This window comes from Lytechinus variegatus, chromosome 1 (assembly GCF_018143015.1).
Source record: "Lytechinus variegatus isolate NC3 chromosome 1, Lvar_3.0, whole genome shotgun sequence".
Classification (NCBI taxonomy): domain Eukaryota; kingdom Metazoa; phylum Echinodermata; class Echinoidea; order Temnopleuroida; family Toxopneustidae; genus Lytechinus; species Lytechinus variegatus.
Genome location: NC_054740.1, coordinates 26907603 through 26924416, shown reverse-complemented (window position 1 = coordinate 26924416; position 16814 = coordinate 26907603). Strand labels below are relative to the sequence as shown.

The window sequence follows — 16814 nt, the reverse complement described above, 5'->3', positions numbered from 1 at the left end:
ACTTTCATAACTGTAAATTTGAAAAGGACTGGATACATTAAAGAAGTTGTTAAATAAATCAAAACAGATTTCCCAATTAATTTTGCAAATATTAACTTTGAAAACTACATATTTGAACAGGAAATGCTTTTACAAAAAATAAAAAGTAATAAAAAATCCATCTATTAGCTTCATCATTCTTTTTTTTCTTCAAAATTCTTTTTTTTTTTTTTTAAAGTACACCAACATTTTTTCATTTAGAAAGGTTGTTGAATATTTTTCTTAACTCGGACTTTGATAGTAACATGACTGTTCTACAAATATAGCTCCTGATGATTGTTTAAAAAAATATTTTCCCCTTACATTGTAATAGCCACTGTCACTTCTTGACCAACAGGTCATCTGTGTTTCATGAAATAAATTGGTCTGAGCCAATCAGATGCAGTAATTGACTTAGCTCATGTTTTGAAAGAGATTAAACCATCTATTCAGAAGGAGTGGTTGTTGGCTTCATACTACAGAATATCGTCAAACATTTTATTACAACTCTTTGTAAGAATAAATAAGTACGGTATTGATGAAAATTCATTGGAAATAGTGATGAAAGTGGTAATACAAAGAACCAAATCCCCCCCCCCAAAAAAAGTAACAAGACCCATCCCCACTCTTTTTAAGTGAACTCCTGCATGGGTAAAAAATTACAGAGAGGACAAATCAAGATTTCCAAATGTTTGTCCTTTGAAAGAGTGGGGTGAAGAGTGTTACAATGACAAATAATTCGGTGAAAAGGGAGAAATATAATGCAGTTATATGACATGTATAATGCAACACATTCTCACTCAACACCTACATTTATAATAACACACAGACAAAGAACACCTTTTCCCAAACGATTTTAAAGCCATTGCACATTGGTGAGACACCATTTGAGCTCATGAGATGTTGACCAAAGAGGGCAGCAGACTATCTCACTTGTCCGACTTCTTGCTTTTGCCTCCTGACCTGGTAAGGAATAAAAGATGGGAAAGAAAAAGATGGTGAGTGGAAATGCACAAGATAACACAATTCTTAGAAATACAATAGGTCAAATTTTTCTAAAAAGGGGTTCGTAGTAAAAAAAAAAATCCATTTTATAAAAGTGGGTAAGTCAACCCCAAATCAAGTTGATTTCTTATGGTTTTTCTGGGGCAACATTTTGCGAAAAACCTTACCCTTCATTCATTTGGATAGGTACTCAATTCTTTAAAAGAGGAGGTATAAAGGCTTGCTGGTATACCGGTCTGCAATAGTTGACTCTAATAGAACAATTAATGCACAGACCATGTGACACAACTTTTAGTTTTAGGTGAGGTTAATTACCAACTGGGAAAGCCTCTCTTACATTATCCTCTTTAAAACTACCTATCATTTGACCTGTTGCCAAATACCAAACATGACTGAGCACTTTGTTGTTCCTCTTTGAAGTGAATAAGGAGCGTATTTCCAAACAAGTTGTATGACTAACTATGCCCATGTCCCTGATTGAAAAAGCATTACACCGATTTACAGCCAATGAACTTCATCTGCTTATGCCCGTATTGCATTTGAAATGGTTAATTCTCACATGCTCAAGGCAAACTTACTTCTTCTTGTTTTTGGGTGATGTCGACTGGAACATGCTGGATGCTGACATGAGGTTCTCTATGTACTGACCCAGGACCTGATTCTCTGATTTTAGCTTCAGGTTCTCTTCTTTCACTTTGTCTACTCTTAAAGAGAGATCTGTAAAACATAAACACAGAATTCAGGTTGAGTACCCTTTTCAAGGAAAATAGTCACGTACATGTATGCACAAGATACAGAAAAAAAAATACAAGGCTTATAACTTTAGCACAGGATTAGACCATGGCTAAAGTTAATAAGTGGAATGCCTCTGGCGGTCTCACCTGCATCACGCAATTTAATATGGCAGCAGTGCTGACTTTGAAAACTACTCTAACTCGCACAAGTTGTTTAGAGATACTTGGTTACTCTTATGTCCATGTTTTATGAACTAGACCAACACACAGAGATATGATGGTAATTCAACAAATAAATACCCCCAACAAGGCCAAAGTTCATTGACCTTACATGACCTTTGACCTTGATCGTGTGACCTGAAACTCGCACAGGATATTCAGTGATACTTGATTACTTTTACTTATGTCCAAGTTTCATGAATCAGATCCATAAACTTTCAAAGTTATGATGGTAATTCAACAAATATCCCCAATTTGTCCAGAGTTCATTGACCCTAATTGACCTTTGACCTTAATCATGTGACCTGAAACTTGCACAGGACTTGATTACTATTATGTCCAAGTTTCATGAATCAGATAAATAAACTAAGTTATGAAAATACTTACCTGATTTTCTTATTTACGAGATAACTCATACATCTACTTGATTTGCTAGTTCAGCCCTCTGGACTGCCATACCCGAAAAGAACTCCCAAGAATTTAAAAAGCGCGAGCGCGCCCTCTCCCGTTCAGGCTTACTACCCATGATCACCGCGCAATTAGCGTCCATCTTCCTCACCTTTCGCAAGCCCATACGTAGAAACATGTTGCTACGCAAGGTGGAGGGTCGGTGGGAGGGTATCAAGTAGATGTATGAGTTATCTCGTAAATAAGAAAATCAGGTAAGTATTTTCATAATTTACTTCAATAACTCCATACATCTACTTGATTTGCTAGACCAGCACGGACTCAAACCGTAGGGAGGCATGTTTTCAATTGTAAGCCTAAGAAAATTTAACAAAACAAAAACAACGAAATTTAGGGGAGAGGGGGAAAAAGCCGCAGCTGCTTTAAGCGCCGAAGCAGCAAATCTCGCCTCGCTGGACGGAATGTCCTTCAAGTAGAAAGAAGTGAAGGAGTTAGTTGAGCGCCAAAAGGCGGCCCTCAAAAATGTCCTCGAGAGGAATGCCCTGTATACTCAGGAATACTAAGTATCATGGGCCCTCGGCCTAGTGTCAGGAGAACAACATCACCTGCTGACTAGAGCGTAAGAATCGAAATTTGTTGAAAATTTCAACAAGAATCGTGATCGGAAAACTGAAGCTTTTAAGGCTCAGTAAGGGATCAATCGACCAATGTGAGAAGGCGAGATATCTCAGAATTAAGCCTCCGCGTGGGAGAAAGCGCCCAGAATTCGATATCTGTCTCAAATGCGTGAGGGCAGAAATCTGCAGAATTCTGATAGAGAGCTGTGGTAAAAAGTTACTAGCGGTCCGAAGGGGACCAGGAACGACGGAGAGTAGGGATTTAGGAAGAAAACCACTCGTAAGGCAGACAAGGGTCGAGAAAGCGACTGAGTGCCATCCTGTTAATAAGGAATGCCGCGGACATGTTGCCTATGTAGAATAGAGCAGTCTGGTCAAAACAGCTCAACCGGGCGTGTCAGGGAAACAGCGCGGTACACATCACGACAAAAGTGTGTTAGACCGAGTGATCGAGAGAGAACTCAGGATCCCCTTTCTCCCATACTGATTGAAGCACCCATCTGAGGGTGCAGTGCCCGCGGTGGAAGAGGTGGCTTGGCTCAAGCCACCATCGCCGAGAGAGCCCGTGAGGCTAGGCTGCGATGGCTGTCCGCTGGGCGGGGGAATCCCTAGCAGCAGCAAGCGTACGCCAGAGGGAGCTGGCGAAAAAAAATCTGTCACGATATTACGTGTAAACGACCATCAAGGGATGCTCTAAACGAACAGACATCGCCAGATATGATACCTCAACCGTTACATTCCCAACGGAATCGAATGAGGTAGCAACGGCCCTGTCCTATCAAGTTAGGGACGGAAACTGGCTAAGAGTGTCGAGGTCCTCGCTTGAAGAAACAAGCGAAGGAGACTTCGCTTGTAATCACAAAATTTCCATCAGTCTGCGGTGAGAACCAGTTGTTTATGAAAACAGTCACAAGGCCTGTTTCTCAGGTGATCGTAAGAGCAAGCACCGCCGGCGCCGGTTGCGGCAGCGTGGAACAGTCCGATATCGGTAAGATAAGGGGCTCCAAAAAGCTGCGGGGGGCGGCAAAAATGACGCCCTAAGCAGCGGGGGATGAGAATCTAAATTTCTAAAAGAAGAACTCCAGTGAAGTAAATCACTTACATGGAGAGGCTCATCCACAGTCGGCCCGAGAGAAGGCGGGTCGTAGTGATCGTGGTTAGGAAGGCATAAGCATACATCCATCCACTGTTACATCATCCTCGGTCGTGCGGTGACCCTGGCCACATGCATTGCATGGAAGGAGGATGAAAGCAGCATGCGGGGCGACTCGAGTGTGCCGTGAAAAAATTTCTAAGAAAGAAGCCGATTCGACAAACGGGCACGGTAAAGACATCCACCGTAGACCACTCCGCACAAGGAGGGAACGGCGGAGACGCCCGCAAGATTGACCCACATAGAGGGCAGTCTATAAGATAGACAGAGCTCGACCGATGGTCTGGCGGTGTACAGTTTGGTGTGAACTCGCCGACCCGGTACGGTGGGTGTGCCCAGAAACTAGGCATAGAATGCCGACAGAGAATCCTGGGGCTTTAAACAAGTTTGAACGCACGTACATAGCCAACAATCTCATGAGATGTACGGCGGTTACTTTCCTCCGAGATGATGTTTACCCAACCGGGAAAGACTCGGGGAACAGCTGTGAATGTCAACAGGAGGGATATCTAGCATATGAAAAGCTGATTCCTTCCACGTATTCGGTGCGGGTGCTGCCGGCGGCGTCCGGGGGGACGACCGGTGATGGCAGCTCGGGCAGGGTTCGTACGAGCCGCCCGAATACGAGACAAATAGGTTAACATAACCATAATGCACCGGGTGGTGAAGGCATAGCGATTATTAAGCACAGGAGAACTTTTAATCGCCGTGACATTCAGATCCGATATACATACTCATAAGCTCGGAGAGCTATGAGATAGTGAGACATACCGCTGAGCGGTGATGGTGCTCATATCAGAGTCGCCCTCTCTTCAGCGGCGATCGCTGGAGACCGGGTGTCTGTACTAGCCCTGACTCTGGCGTTGCAAGGGTAGGAGCTAAGTAAGACAGGGCACCCTTACTTTCGAATAGAAAGTGAGGTTCAGGCCAGAAAAGCGACGGTCCCGTCGCCTGGGCGGACGGTCCGCGGACGTGATAGGTTGCCCTCTCAAAGCAGCCAAACATTCTCACGAGAGAAGTGCGGCATGCGGTATGTAAGAGATTCATACCTCCAATCTACGGGCCCGCTTAGGGGGAAGAATGGAGAGAGTTACCGCTGAAGGAGTCGTCGCCGTATGTGAGCTTGACGTAGAGGGCGAATTCGGGAGTACCTGCATAATAATCGCCCCCCCCCCCCTGCCTCTGCCTTCTCGCTAGCCTCGAGAGGCTTGAAAATTTCGAGACGGCGGCGCCGGAGCCTGGCGCTTCCGGGCAGCAGCAGAGCGGGGGTGGGTTTACACCCTCGGAGCTGGCGGCTTCCTCGTCGTAGGAGCCGCCTCGTCTAGAGCGACCCCGTCACTCTCCGAGACCCCCAATTCGGCCGCTTGAGCTCGGAGCGCCTGAAGAGGCGGGGCGAGAAAAAATGGACTCCCTTGCTTCATCAATACCCCCGCTCGGAGGGTAGATGTGAGGTAGATACTTGTCAAGCAGCGCCTGAGCGCTTACTGAAAAGTCGACCGCGGGATAGGGGTTGTCCTCGCACTGTCCGCCTTCGAGAGACTCCTATAAAGGGAGTCTCGCTCTATGGACTGAACCGGGGGTTGTCCAGTAAGCGCCGGGGTGGCCCCGCGTGTCGGCTGGGACACGTGCTCTGAGATCGACGAAAATGCTGGAAAGCACACGCGATCTTGAGGCACCCGGTTAGTCGGTGCACTGGCTGGCGATTTAACAGAATCGCTCGAGGATTTCCCGGGTGTCTGGTGGTTATTGCCCACTTGTCTCGCTTGATGCTCAGGGGCATCAGCGGGGTGAGTAGACGTCGAGGGTGGGGTGAACCCGCACTACTCGAAAGCAGAATGTAGCAGCATGAATAGCTGTGACATCTGACCACCGACACAAGGGTCTGAAGGAGGGACGCCCATGGCAACAGGGCTGGCCGACCTCACCTTCGACCTCTTCTTCTTCGCGGCCTCCGCCGGCGTGGCCGGGGCAGAAGAAGGCACAAGAGGCACGGGTGATTTCTTACGATTTGCCGCCCCTGGCAGGGCGGCCGTCAACAACGAAACTTCACCCGAATCTGACGGGGTCAGATTGTGGTCACAGTCTGATGTGTGACGCCTCTCGCGGTAGCAGAATGTAGCAGCATGAATAGCTGTAACATCTGACCACCGACACAAGGGTCTGAAGGAGGAACGCCCATGGCAGCAGGGCTGGCCAACCTCTCCTTCGACCTCTTCTTCTTCTTCTCTTTCTGCGGGCTCCGCCGGCGTGGCCGGGGCAGAAGAAGGCATGAGAGGCACGGGTGATTTCTTACGATTTGCCACCCCTGGCAGGGCGGCCGCCGACAACGAAACTTCACCCGAATCTGACGGGGTCAGATTGTGGTCACAGCCTGATGTGTGACGCCTCTCGCGGTAGCAGAATATAGCAGCATAACATGTATGACTGTAACATCTGGCCACCGATAAGAGGGTCTGAAGGAGGAACGCCCATGGCAACAGGGCTGGCCGACCTCTCCTTCGACCTCTTCTTCTTCTTCTTATTTTGCGGGCTCCGCCGGCGTGGCCGGAGCAGAAGAAGGCACAAGAGGCACGGGTGATTTCTTACGATTTGCCGCCCCTGGCAGGGCGGCCGCCAACAACGAAACTTCACCCGAATCTGACGGGGTCAGATTGTGGTCACGATCAGATTGTGGTTACAGTCTGTGTGACGCCTCTCGCGGTCAGGGGCTGGGCGATCTCTCCCGATGCTGTCAACGGAGGACGACTTATACGGCAGAGATCCTGACCTGTGCCGGGGGGAGAGAACCGCACTCTCCCTCCGGACTTCTGGTGACACGGTAGCCGGTGGGTCGCATAGCCCTATGGGTGCTGCGGCGGCAGGACCTAGTTTAGGCTTGGAAGCCTTGGCTACCACTTTTTCCTTTGTCCGAGACCGTGGCACCACAGTCTCGGCCTTCCTTCTCTTAGCATCCGACCGCAAATTCGGAATGCTGATCGACGCACCCTCATACTCACCGCCGCCGGGCGCTCACCGCGGCGTCCCTCCTACTCGCCTGGAGGCGGCCGACTTCTGTAAACTTGCAATCGGGACGGTCCCCGTGGAGGGCACCAGGTCCTCTGGGGCTGTGTTAGTCCCATTCAAAGGTACCTCTCTCTACCCTGAAAAAGGAAAAACAAGAATTTTTTTTTTTTTTTTTTTTTTACAAAGATCTCGCTTAGATTAAAAGTGGAGACCGGAGTGGTCTTTCCCTCCTCCTATAAGGAGTTTGTTTGAGTAAACAGAACAAATCAAGAGGGGAGGGGTAGGGAGGAAGAAGAACCTAAGAATAGTTTAGGTATCTGCCTGTAAGAAAATAAAAAGGAGGTCGGAGACTTTGAAAAAAGAAACTCCTACAAGGTTCCCCTACTATATTCTCTTTTTTTTTTTTTTTTGCCCGAAGGAAAAATTCGAAACAAAAATTCAAAAATGAATGCAAGTTCAGAAGAGAACGAAGTTCCACCTGCGAAGAAACACAAAAACAAGCATTTCAGAGCAGGAAGAAAAGGGATTGAGAGACAAATAATTCCAGATAAGAGAAATTTTACGATAATTTCCAAGAGGAAAAAGTAACCTCCTGTGGAAAGGTAAAGAAATTCAGAACAGGAGGAAGGAGGAACGTCTCTAGTAACGATTCCAAGAGGAAGAACGACACAGTAAATCCTCAAAGGGAAATCGTAGAGCCCGCCTGTCGAAGTAAAAAAATATAAGACTAGGAGGGAAGAGGGAATTGAACGAAGAAAACAATTCCGGGAAAGGTCAAAAAAATTTCTAACAGGAAGGAGACCCCACCTGTAAAGAACAAAAAATTTTTTTTTTTTTTGGGGGGGGGATTGAATAACCAATCAATCAAGGTATAATTGCGTAAGCCGAATTAAACAATCCCCGAAGCGTCTGTGAATAAAATATTAATCAAGAGTTTTATTCAGAACAGAAAGGAAAAGGAATTGAGCTTTAAGCTGCGCCTGAGCTTTAAGATCCGCCTGTGAATAAAATATCAATCAAGAAAATTATTCAGAACAGAAGGAAAAGGAATTGAGCTTTAAGATCCGCCTGTGAATAAAATATCAATCAAGAAATTTATTCAGAACAGAAGGAAAAGAGAATTGAAGAATTAATCAATCAATAATCAATCGAAAATCTTAATAAATCAATTCCAGAAAGCAAGGAAGGAACAGAGTTGAAGATCCCAACCTGCAAAAAGAAATAACAATAACACCCTCGACAACAAAGTGTAGAGGCTGTCTAGAATTTAATTCAAAAACGGCACCAAAAGCCACCACGCTTTGAACGTGAAGAACAATAACCATGACAGGTGGTGAAGGCTTGCTGCCACGTAGGCAGGCCAAGCCCGGTGCCTCGCGAACGCGCTAGCGATGCGGCGCGACGAGAACTCAAACGTTAGAAAAACAATTTAAGTGTCACCAAAAACACGTCTAAAAAGTCACGCCAGGTGTAAATTCTGAACACAATCTTACCCACAGACGGAAAGAATGAATTTAAAAGGGAGAAAGCACAACAGATAAGCGAAAATAATATACCAAAGCTCAAAAAAGATTTGAGCTCTTAGGAGACTTATCTGAGCACGTCTTGACAGGTGGCTTGCCGAAAGCAAAAGAGGAAGATGGACGCTAATTGCGCGGTGATCATGGGTAGTAAGCCTGAACGGGAGAGGGCGCGCTCGCGCTTTTTAAATTCTTGGGAGTTCTTTTCGGGTATGGCAGTCCAGAGGGCTGAACTAGCAAATCAAGTAGATGTATGGAGTTATTGAAGTAAATTATAATGATAATTCAACAGATACCCCCACTTCGGCCTAGTCTACAAATGTAGACCCACATCTGCAGTGTGTGTACCTCAGCTGATTTCTAAAATTTGGTTGATAGACAGATGAAGTTATCCAATGAAAGCTCTCTGAAATTTTGGGTGGGTGGGACTTATTTTGACCGTGGGAACAAGATTTCCAAAGAAGAAGCAGACTCTGAAATGGCTCGCTTCGCTCGCCCTTCGCAAACCAGTAGCAGATCCCACCTCACGAGCCATTCAGAGTCTGCATAGCAGACTAACTTCGGCCAAAGTTCATTGACCCTAAATGACCTTTGACCTTGGTCATGTGACATGAAACTCATGCAGGATGTTCAGTAATACTTGATGAACCTTATGGCCAAGTTTCATGAACTAGGTCCATATACAGTTGAGGCCGAAAGTTTACATACACCCATGGAATTCAGTGAAATTTGTTCACTTGCTAAACATCGTTAAATTTACTATATCTTCAGAAATAAAAATACTACCATGAAGAATTTGGTATCAAATGAAAGAGCATATTGAGCTCTTCCACACAATTGGAATACCGTTGAGATCAAAGTATATTTCAGGTGGAATTTTCTTTGAAGAAAAAAAGTAATATTTCATTGTATTCTATTGTTAGTTTTTATATTTTCAAACATCGTTTAATAAAAATATATAAATATGTCAAATCTATGATTTATATTACATTTTTTATCATGATATGTCACCACTGAACAAAAATGTGTAATCTGAAATGTTTGTATTGAGAAGTAACTAGCACAAATATGAAATGTTTTTGTCAAGTTTTTATTTTTGATTCGTCTAAAATATGAAGATTTTGTGGGAAAAAATTTCACCTAAATATTTTTCAGCTCCTGGTGACAAAGCAATGTGTGATGAAGGGGCATGACATACTCATTAATCTGATATCAAATTTGTCATGATAACACAAATATTTTATAAGATACAGTAAATTCTATGACGTTTGACAAATGTCAGCTTTTCTTTGAATTTCCTGGGTGTATGTAAACTTCTGGCCTCAACTGTACTTTCTAAGTTATGCTGTCATTTCAAAAACTTAACCTTCGGTTAAGATTTGATGTTGACGCCGTCGCCGTCGGAAAAGCGGCGCCTATAGAACCCTGTTACATCTGAGTGTTTCCTACCCTGACTGGATTATTGGTGGATTAGCTTCGCGAACGGACCGAGTCCGAAATGTGGTCTGTTTACATCACAGCGATCCCCTATCGGTACGGTTTCGAGCGGTATCCGATTGCTGATACCAAAGGGCGCTCTCGATCTAGGCTCTGAATAATTTGCGCGCGCTAATTGAAGTTGTTTACATTTCGTTACACTCATCGGCTGCTACACAGAAATGACAGGGTGGGACATGTGCCGATCATTTCCAGAGAGAGTCGAAACAACTCTTTATCTATACCCGAGATTCTGGAAGAATGCTGATGATCCCAGCAGTCATTGAAGATATGATCGACTTGAAAAGGATACGTTTAAAATGCTTCTTTCTTTCCACTCAAATCAAAGACTTTATCAATCACAATTCACATGTTGCATGCCGCAAAACATTCGAAGAACGACAGGGCTGGGGAGGGGGTGGCATGCGCTATGACGTAATTTGACAGCTGGCGAACGGACCGAGATAGGTTCGAAAGCTTGTGCGCGTTTACATCTACGAATCGGTGGACCGGGGCGGGCCCGATACCTACCCGAGATTACCTCTGGATGTGGTCTCGGGTAGGTTCGCTAAAAGGTGGCCCGAGGTAGGTTTGGGATGTTTACATCCGATTTCTTTCCAACCCGAGGTAGGCCCCGGGCCGGCCCGAGGTACATTAGGGAATCTCTCAGATGTAACGGGTCATAGTCTCACTCTGCTATGCAGGTGAGACAAAAACTGGGCCCCATCTTACAAAGAGTTACGACTGATCTGATCAACCACAACTATGGAAAGCCAGCAGTGTCAACAATTATGCATGTTTGTTCAAAATATTTTATAGATATGATGTAATATATTCATACATTTATCATTCTATTGAAGATTCAGTGTGATTCTCTTTGTTTACCATTAGGAGATTGATTGGATCAATGGTAACTCTTTTTAAGATGTGCCCCTGGACTTTTGAATACACGTACTGTACATTGTCAAAAGTCAGAACCTTGTCCATCGCGAGTGGTTCCAACAAGCGGCCTCACATTGTGGGGTCTAGTGGTTACAACTCATATCTTTCTATCAGATAAATGGTGGTTCAAATCCCAGCCATGGCATATTTTTCTTCAGCAAGAAATTATTCACATTGTGCTACACTTGACTCAGGTGAGGTGAATAGGTACCCAGCAGGATTAATTTCTTGAAAGCACCAAGTGCCTTTAGCAGGTGGAGCTAAAGCTAGGGTAATATATACATGTAGTGCGCCATTGAATAGGCAACTAGATATCAGGTGCCTCATACAGGTACATGAAAATGTTGTATATTATTTCCAATTCGCACACTTCATCAAAGACTGGACAATTGAGAATGCGGAAAAGCTGCTATGAATGAGATGAGGCAGGTTTTTAATGATGGATTCATGCTAATAAAAGACGCAGCACAGACTTTTGACAACGTAACTTAGAGGGGGTACATGTAGCAAGGACTAACAAAGGCCATGGCTGTTGGACATCCATGAAAAACTTTGTAGACAGATGGACATCACATTACTGACATGAGATCTGAATTTTTCACTATTATTGTCTTTCTCACAAAGTCACAACTCATTGCTGTACATGTACATGTAGGTTAAAGTTCTGACCAGTATATCGCATTGCACAAAATTATTATCATTTCTTAACAGAATTTAAAAAAAGATATGACAGAAATATGCATGTCATGTAGGTGTTATAAAATCAATAATTCCATACCATCTAGTGTATTCTGTAGTTCCAGGACCTGACATATTAGCCTAGCCTTCTCCTCGGCATCTTCCCCGTCATCTGTGGAGCAGTCGTTGGCTCGGTTCACATCGGTGGGAAGGGTAGCAGAGTCTGAACAAAAAAAAATAATTAAACACGAAGAAAATTCTTTTAAAAATTGCATTAATTAGTCCTTGAAGCAATAAACATTTTTGCCAAAAATATAATTTCATAACTATGGCTGCCTCAAAGGGTTTATTTCCAATTTGTCTATCGGTAATGCCAATTCGTCCAATTGCCCTCTCGTCTTCTATCATTTGGTCTACCATCAGTTTGTCCACTCACCATATGGTCAACTTTCATTTAGTCTAATGTTAGTCCATCTAATAACCAATTGGTCCAATAGCTATTTTGTCCTTAAACCATTTGGTCTAATTAAACTTAAAGATAAATTCCAGTATTGGTAACGATCTCAAAATGACTTTTTACAGAATCCAATATAATGACCACCCAAGTGTCTGTTTGTATGAATAAAAAATATGTGCCAAAGGATTCTTGAAGAAATTGTGTAATTGCTGAGAAATAAGCAAAATTAGCGCGGATTCGGTCACTTCCGTCGGGTCTTTATTCCAGCAATAATAATACACTGTCCCACGTGTTCCTATCTGTGTTGGTGATTTTCAGTGTGAACATTTTTCAGCATAGATTTCAAGATTTCACAAAGTTCAGTTTATGTAACTGTACCAGATCTAGATCCTCGATGATATACCGACAATTAAGCCTGGATTTACAGACTTTCTCATGAAATCAGTGTTTACTGCAACTACTGGCATTTCTCTTTAAGGGTTAATTGTGCAAAATGAATGAAAAGAAAGTGGGTATTAGACCAACTGGTTATTAGGCGAAATGGTAATAGACAAGCTGGTGATAAGACGAAGTGATGATTGGACCAAATGGTTTTCAAAATCACTTCACGTTGATGTGCCGCATCCGCGTTGTTGATGGACGAAATGGCATTAGACTCATTGAAAGTAGACCACATGGTGGGTGGACGAATTGGCAATTCACCGTCCCGAAATTGCAAGATGCAGGTCCTTGTAGGCTTGGTAGCTAATTTTTTTTAATCATCATAAAGATATAAGAAAAGAAAGATGAAGGAATTTCATGTTGATAGGAAGAAATAAATTTGGGAAATTATATTCCATTCCCTGACTGATTACATTTTCGTCTGGAAAATCAAATTGGAGAAACTTGTTACGGCTAGCCAGCTGCAAACACCCTAGAGTAGGAAAACTCTATGCAGTACACTTCAGTGTAAACTACTACTACTCTTGTGCACACCCTGCTCAAGAATTTTGAAAGGATGTATGTACATTAAGTTCATATGGAATAAAAAATTACAGGACCATATGAACCCTAATTTAAAGGTTCTGCAATTTTTCAAATTCTTGGCAGTCAGCCTCAAACATTTCTACAGGGGTGTTGGAACAAGCTGGAAAACTAATATACATGTACCGTCAGATATGCCAAGACTCACGCCTATTCCTACATTATTAGGGACCCTTGCTCATCCCCTAAACCTATTTCCCATGCTTGCATCGCAGGGATTAACAGCCTGCTCTCATATATATACATGTACATTGTACGCAAGGCTAAGACACAGTCCCTTGCTTAAACTCATCACTGGTCTTTGAACTTGGCATCTCAGGGTCCATCTCTAAGCTTCATGTAGCAGAAAAAAACCCCACAATAATATCTTTTCCTTCCCTCTTTGGTCTCCCTTTTTTTTTAATCCCAAAGGGCTGTGGCAAACTTGATTTCTTAACATTTCTTGTAACAAAACTGAGTGTTGTACATACATGTAATAATAACCATACAAAATACATGAATACCAGGTTTTGAGCAAGGATTTTATAGCAGGAATTATTTGTTTTTGTACCACTAATTCATTCTTTTTAATCTGAACCAAAATATAGACGTACGTATTTCCTGAAACCACATGCTCAGCAGAAAAATGCCTTCATCTAGCCTAGAGGACTCCATGATCATATTTTTTTATGATTTTGATATGTTATTTGATCCATAGCCTAGACAAGGCAGCCTATGGGACTGTGGAGAAGATAATACACAAGAAGGGAATTCCCTTCATACATGTATTTAACATTAAAACTAGTGGTCCTATTATAGACCAAGATTGTATTAAATTGCATACCTTTATTACAATAATAAATTCAAATTTTATTACTAACTAAAAACGTCTTTTATCTATGAATTTTGCTTCAAAACGGTACTTTGTAATACAGCTCATCAAAGCTACATACGTGTACATCGTATCGAAGCGGGTTAAAGGGTCAAAAGTATTGTATTGCAGTGTTTACAATGTTTACATGACATTGGTCTGGTAAGAAACCTCTAATTTTTCTAATTTTTTTCGGGAAAGTAGGGAAACTATCAATATCATACCTTTATACGCATTACGTGCAGGCCCCACTCCACTTCACTACTGCTACACTACGCTTCGCCTACCCGAACTTCGGGACGGTGAACCATTTCGGATATACAGTACCGAGTGACAAAGGTGGGATCAATTGGTGGTGATTTATTGTAAAAATTATAGAAAAAATATAATGAAAAAGAAAAATAGCTTTATTTCTTACTCTTCACCCTTATTTTACTCCGTGTCCATCCTCCGCATGCGATCGGCGACCGATCGCATGCGATTTTTTGAAATCGGCTGTAATACGTGTGAGGAAAAAGATATTGGCCCATCACAAATTTTTAGGATGACCAGAGGATGGACACGTAGTGAAATAAGGGTGAAGATTCAGAAATAAAGCTATTTTTCTTTTTCGTTATATTTTTTTTCTAGTATAATTTTTAAAATAAATCCCCATTTCATTTGATCCCACCTTTGTCACTCGGTACATGTAGGCCTAGGCATATCCAAATTGGTTCACCGTCCTGAATGAAGTTCGGGTAGGTGAAGCGTAGTGTAGCAGTAGTGAAGTGGAGTGGAGCCTGCACGAACCTCGCTCGAGGTACATTCCAATAACTATTTCAAAATGATGATCCCTTGGCATCAGATGCCTGGAACCGAGGAGTGGCTGGATGCATCCGTTGCGTGCACTGAAATGATGCAGAACCCGTCCGGCCGGGAGCATCTTGTTTTCATCTTTTTTTACTCACCGTTATCCTCTTTTGTCATATTAGACATTGCTTGCTCAACATAAACGCAAGTCAAAAAGTTCTTCCTTCCTTAAAAGGGAACCAATTTAGATTTATACTGGCAATCAGAGTTTTTCGATCATCTAGTTCCGAAAATAAATCCCAGCTCCAGGCGATCACAGATCGTCAGTCAGTGGATTGCATCCCATGCAGTTCGTGTAAATTCCACAGGCGCCGGTGAAGCGGCAATGTACACACAGTTGAATGCGGACACGCCTTTGAGGCCGGATTGCACAGAAACAGCGCAGTGCGGTGAATCACGGCAGGTCTTGCGACAAGTTATCCACCGAACATTGTCAAAACCCTTGATGTGATAAAGGGAATGTTGAAAATACTATTTGACTAATGATTTACAGATAGCATATGATCCCCACTTCTTGAATTTCGCCTGGTTACGGTCATATTCTAACTATGTTTTCCTAGCATACACTCTCGTTTCGGTCACTCAGACAGAGCTGAAGATCGACTGTGCAGGGATTACATGAATTGCAACGTAGAGGGCCGGCCCCTACTCCCCATTTTTTTAATTTTGGTAATTAAATTCACAATTAAATTGAAAGAAGATTATATTTAACGTTAGATGTCTATACTATATAGACCAGGGAAAATAATGGGAAACGTGTGTTAAGCCTCTCGGGGTAACATCGATTTGAGTTTTTTTTTTTTTTTTGGGGGGGGGGGGGGGTTGGTCTAGTCACTGAAGCAGATGGGGTGGGGGTTGGGGGACTATATATAGTACCCCAAAAAGGTTTCACAACCAACGAATGAAAAAAGAAGAGAAGGAGAAAAAAATGAAAAGGAGAGCAACAAGAGTAAGATATGCATGACATTGTTCATTTTTCTGAATTTTATATGAACACCTATTCTATCACATAATTAGATTTTCATTTTAGTGAAAAAAATTGGCTTGCTCTATTCGCTTTCTCGGGATTTTTCAGAAGCTTTGTCGCATGATTGCCCCTCTCAATGTAATGATTTTATTGGTCATCACAGGCCACAATATAAACTTCTAAAAAGGTGGAAATAGCACAATGATGCAAATTAAAAGAGAAATATTCCCGGGGAAGGAGAGAGTCTTAATTGGGAGGTGATGCAACATTCAAAATGTGGAACAAAATTCATATTTATTTATTTCTTTATTTTATCTATTTATTTTATTTCCAGGCAAAAGACATCAAGAATAAGTACAAGAAGGAGAAATTACCACCGACTAGTGCCTGAGGATGACTAAAAAAAAAAACTAGTTTCTGTTATGAAGCTCTCCTCACTAATCGGGGTTTACAAAATACAAAAATAAAATCGGTATAAAATGACAATATACATGTATGTTTAGAAACATTACTTATTAAAACAAAAACCTAACAATAAGGAGTGTTTGTTTTCATGTGTAATTATAATATCCAGTCAATATGGAATGTTCGTGTATTTATTTAAACAAACAATTATCAGATATATAGTAAAGCCTGAGGAGGTGGAATTGTATAATATATTGTAAAAACGTAAATGTTACCATATCAGAAAATAAACAATAGACGAACTTGACAATAACTATCATGCTACAAAGTAACACAAAAAGCAAAAATATAGCATCAAAGTTACTGTCAAATACATGTATACAATATTCAGAGAGAGAGAGAGAGAGATGGGGAGGGAGAGAGAAGAAGTAGAAGAGGAATAAAGAGTTTAGAGAACTGGGGTAGAATGAAATGAAAGAGAGAGAGAGAG

The 16814-nt window shown here is 42.5% G+C and overlaps 1 protein-coding gene across 1 annotated transcript; it reads right to left on the bottom strand.

Moving 5' to 3' along the window:
• Positions 1 to 216: 216 nt before the first annotated feature.
• Positions 217 to 15562, bottom strand: LOC121410303 (short coiled-coil protein B-like). The gene is made up of 4 exons (XM_041602301.1): positions 15051 to 15562; positions 11874 to 11996; positions 1602 to 1740; positions 217 to 981 (listed from the first exon to the last, which is right to left on the bottom strand). Exons 1-4 carry the CDS (start codon positions 15076 to 15078, stop codon positions 948 to 950), a joined length of 324 nt encoding a protein of 107 aa, XP_041458235.1. The 5' UTR covers positions 15079 to 15562; the 3' UTR covers positions 217 to 947.
• Between the last annotated feature and the right edge of the window lie 1252 nt (positions 15563 to 16814).

Bases quoted from the DNA above. Each gene is read 5' to 3' on its own strand.
- LOC121410303 (XM_041602301.1), bottom strand. From the start codon at position 15,078: ATGTCTAATATGACAAAAGAGGATAACG. The intron at 1,741-11,873 runs GTATGGAATTAT...TATGTTTTACAG, and splicing joins ACTACAGAATACACTAGATG to ATCTCTCTTTAAGAGTAGAC. The intron at 982-1,601 runs GTAAGTTTGCCT...ATTCCTTACCAG, and splicing joins TCACCCAAAAACAAGAAGAA to GTCAGGAGGCAAAAGCAAGA.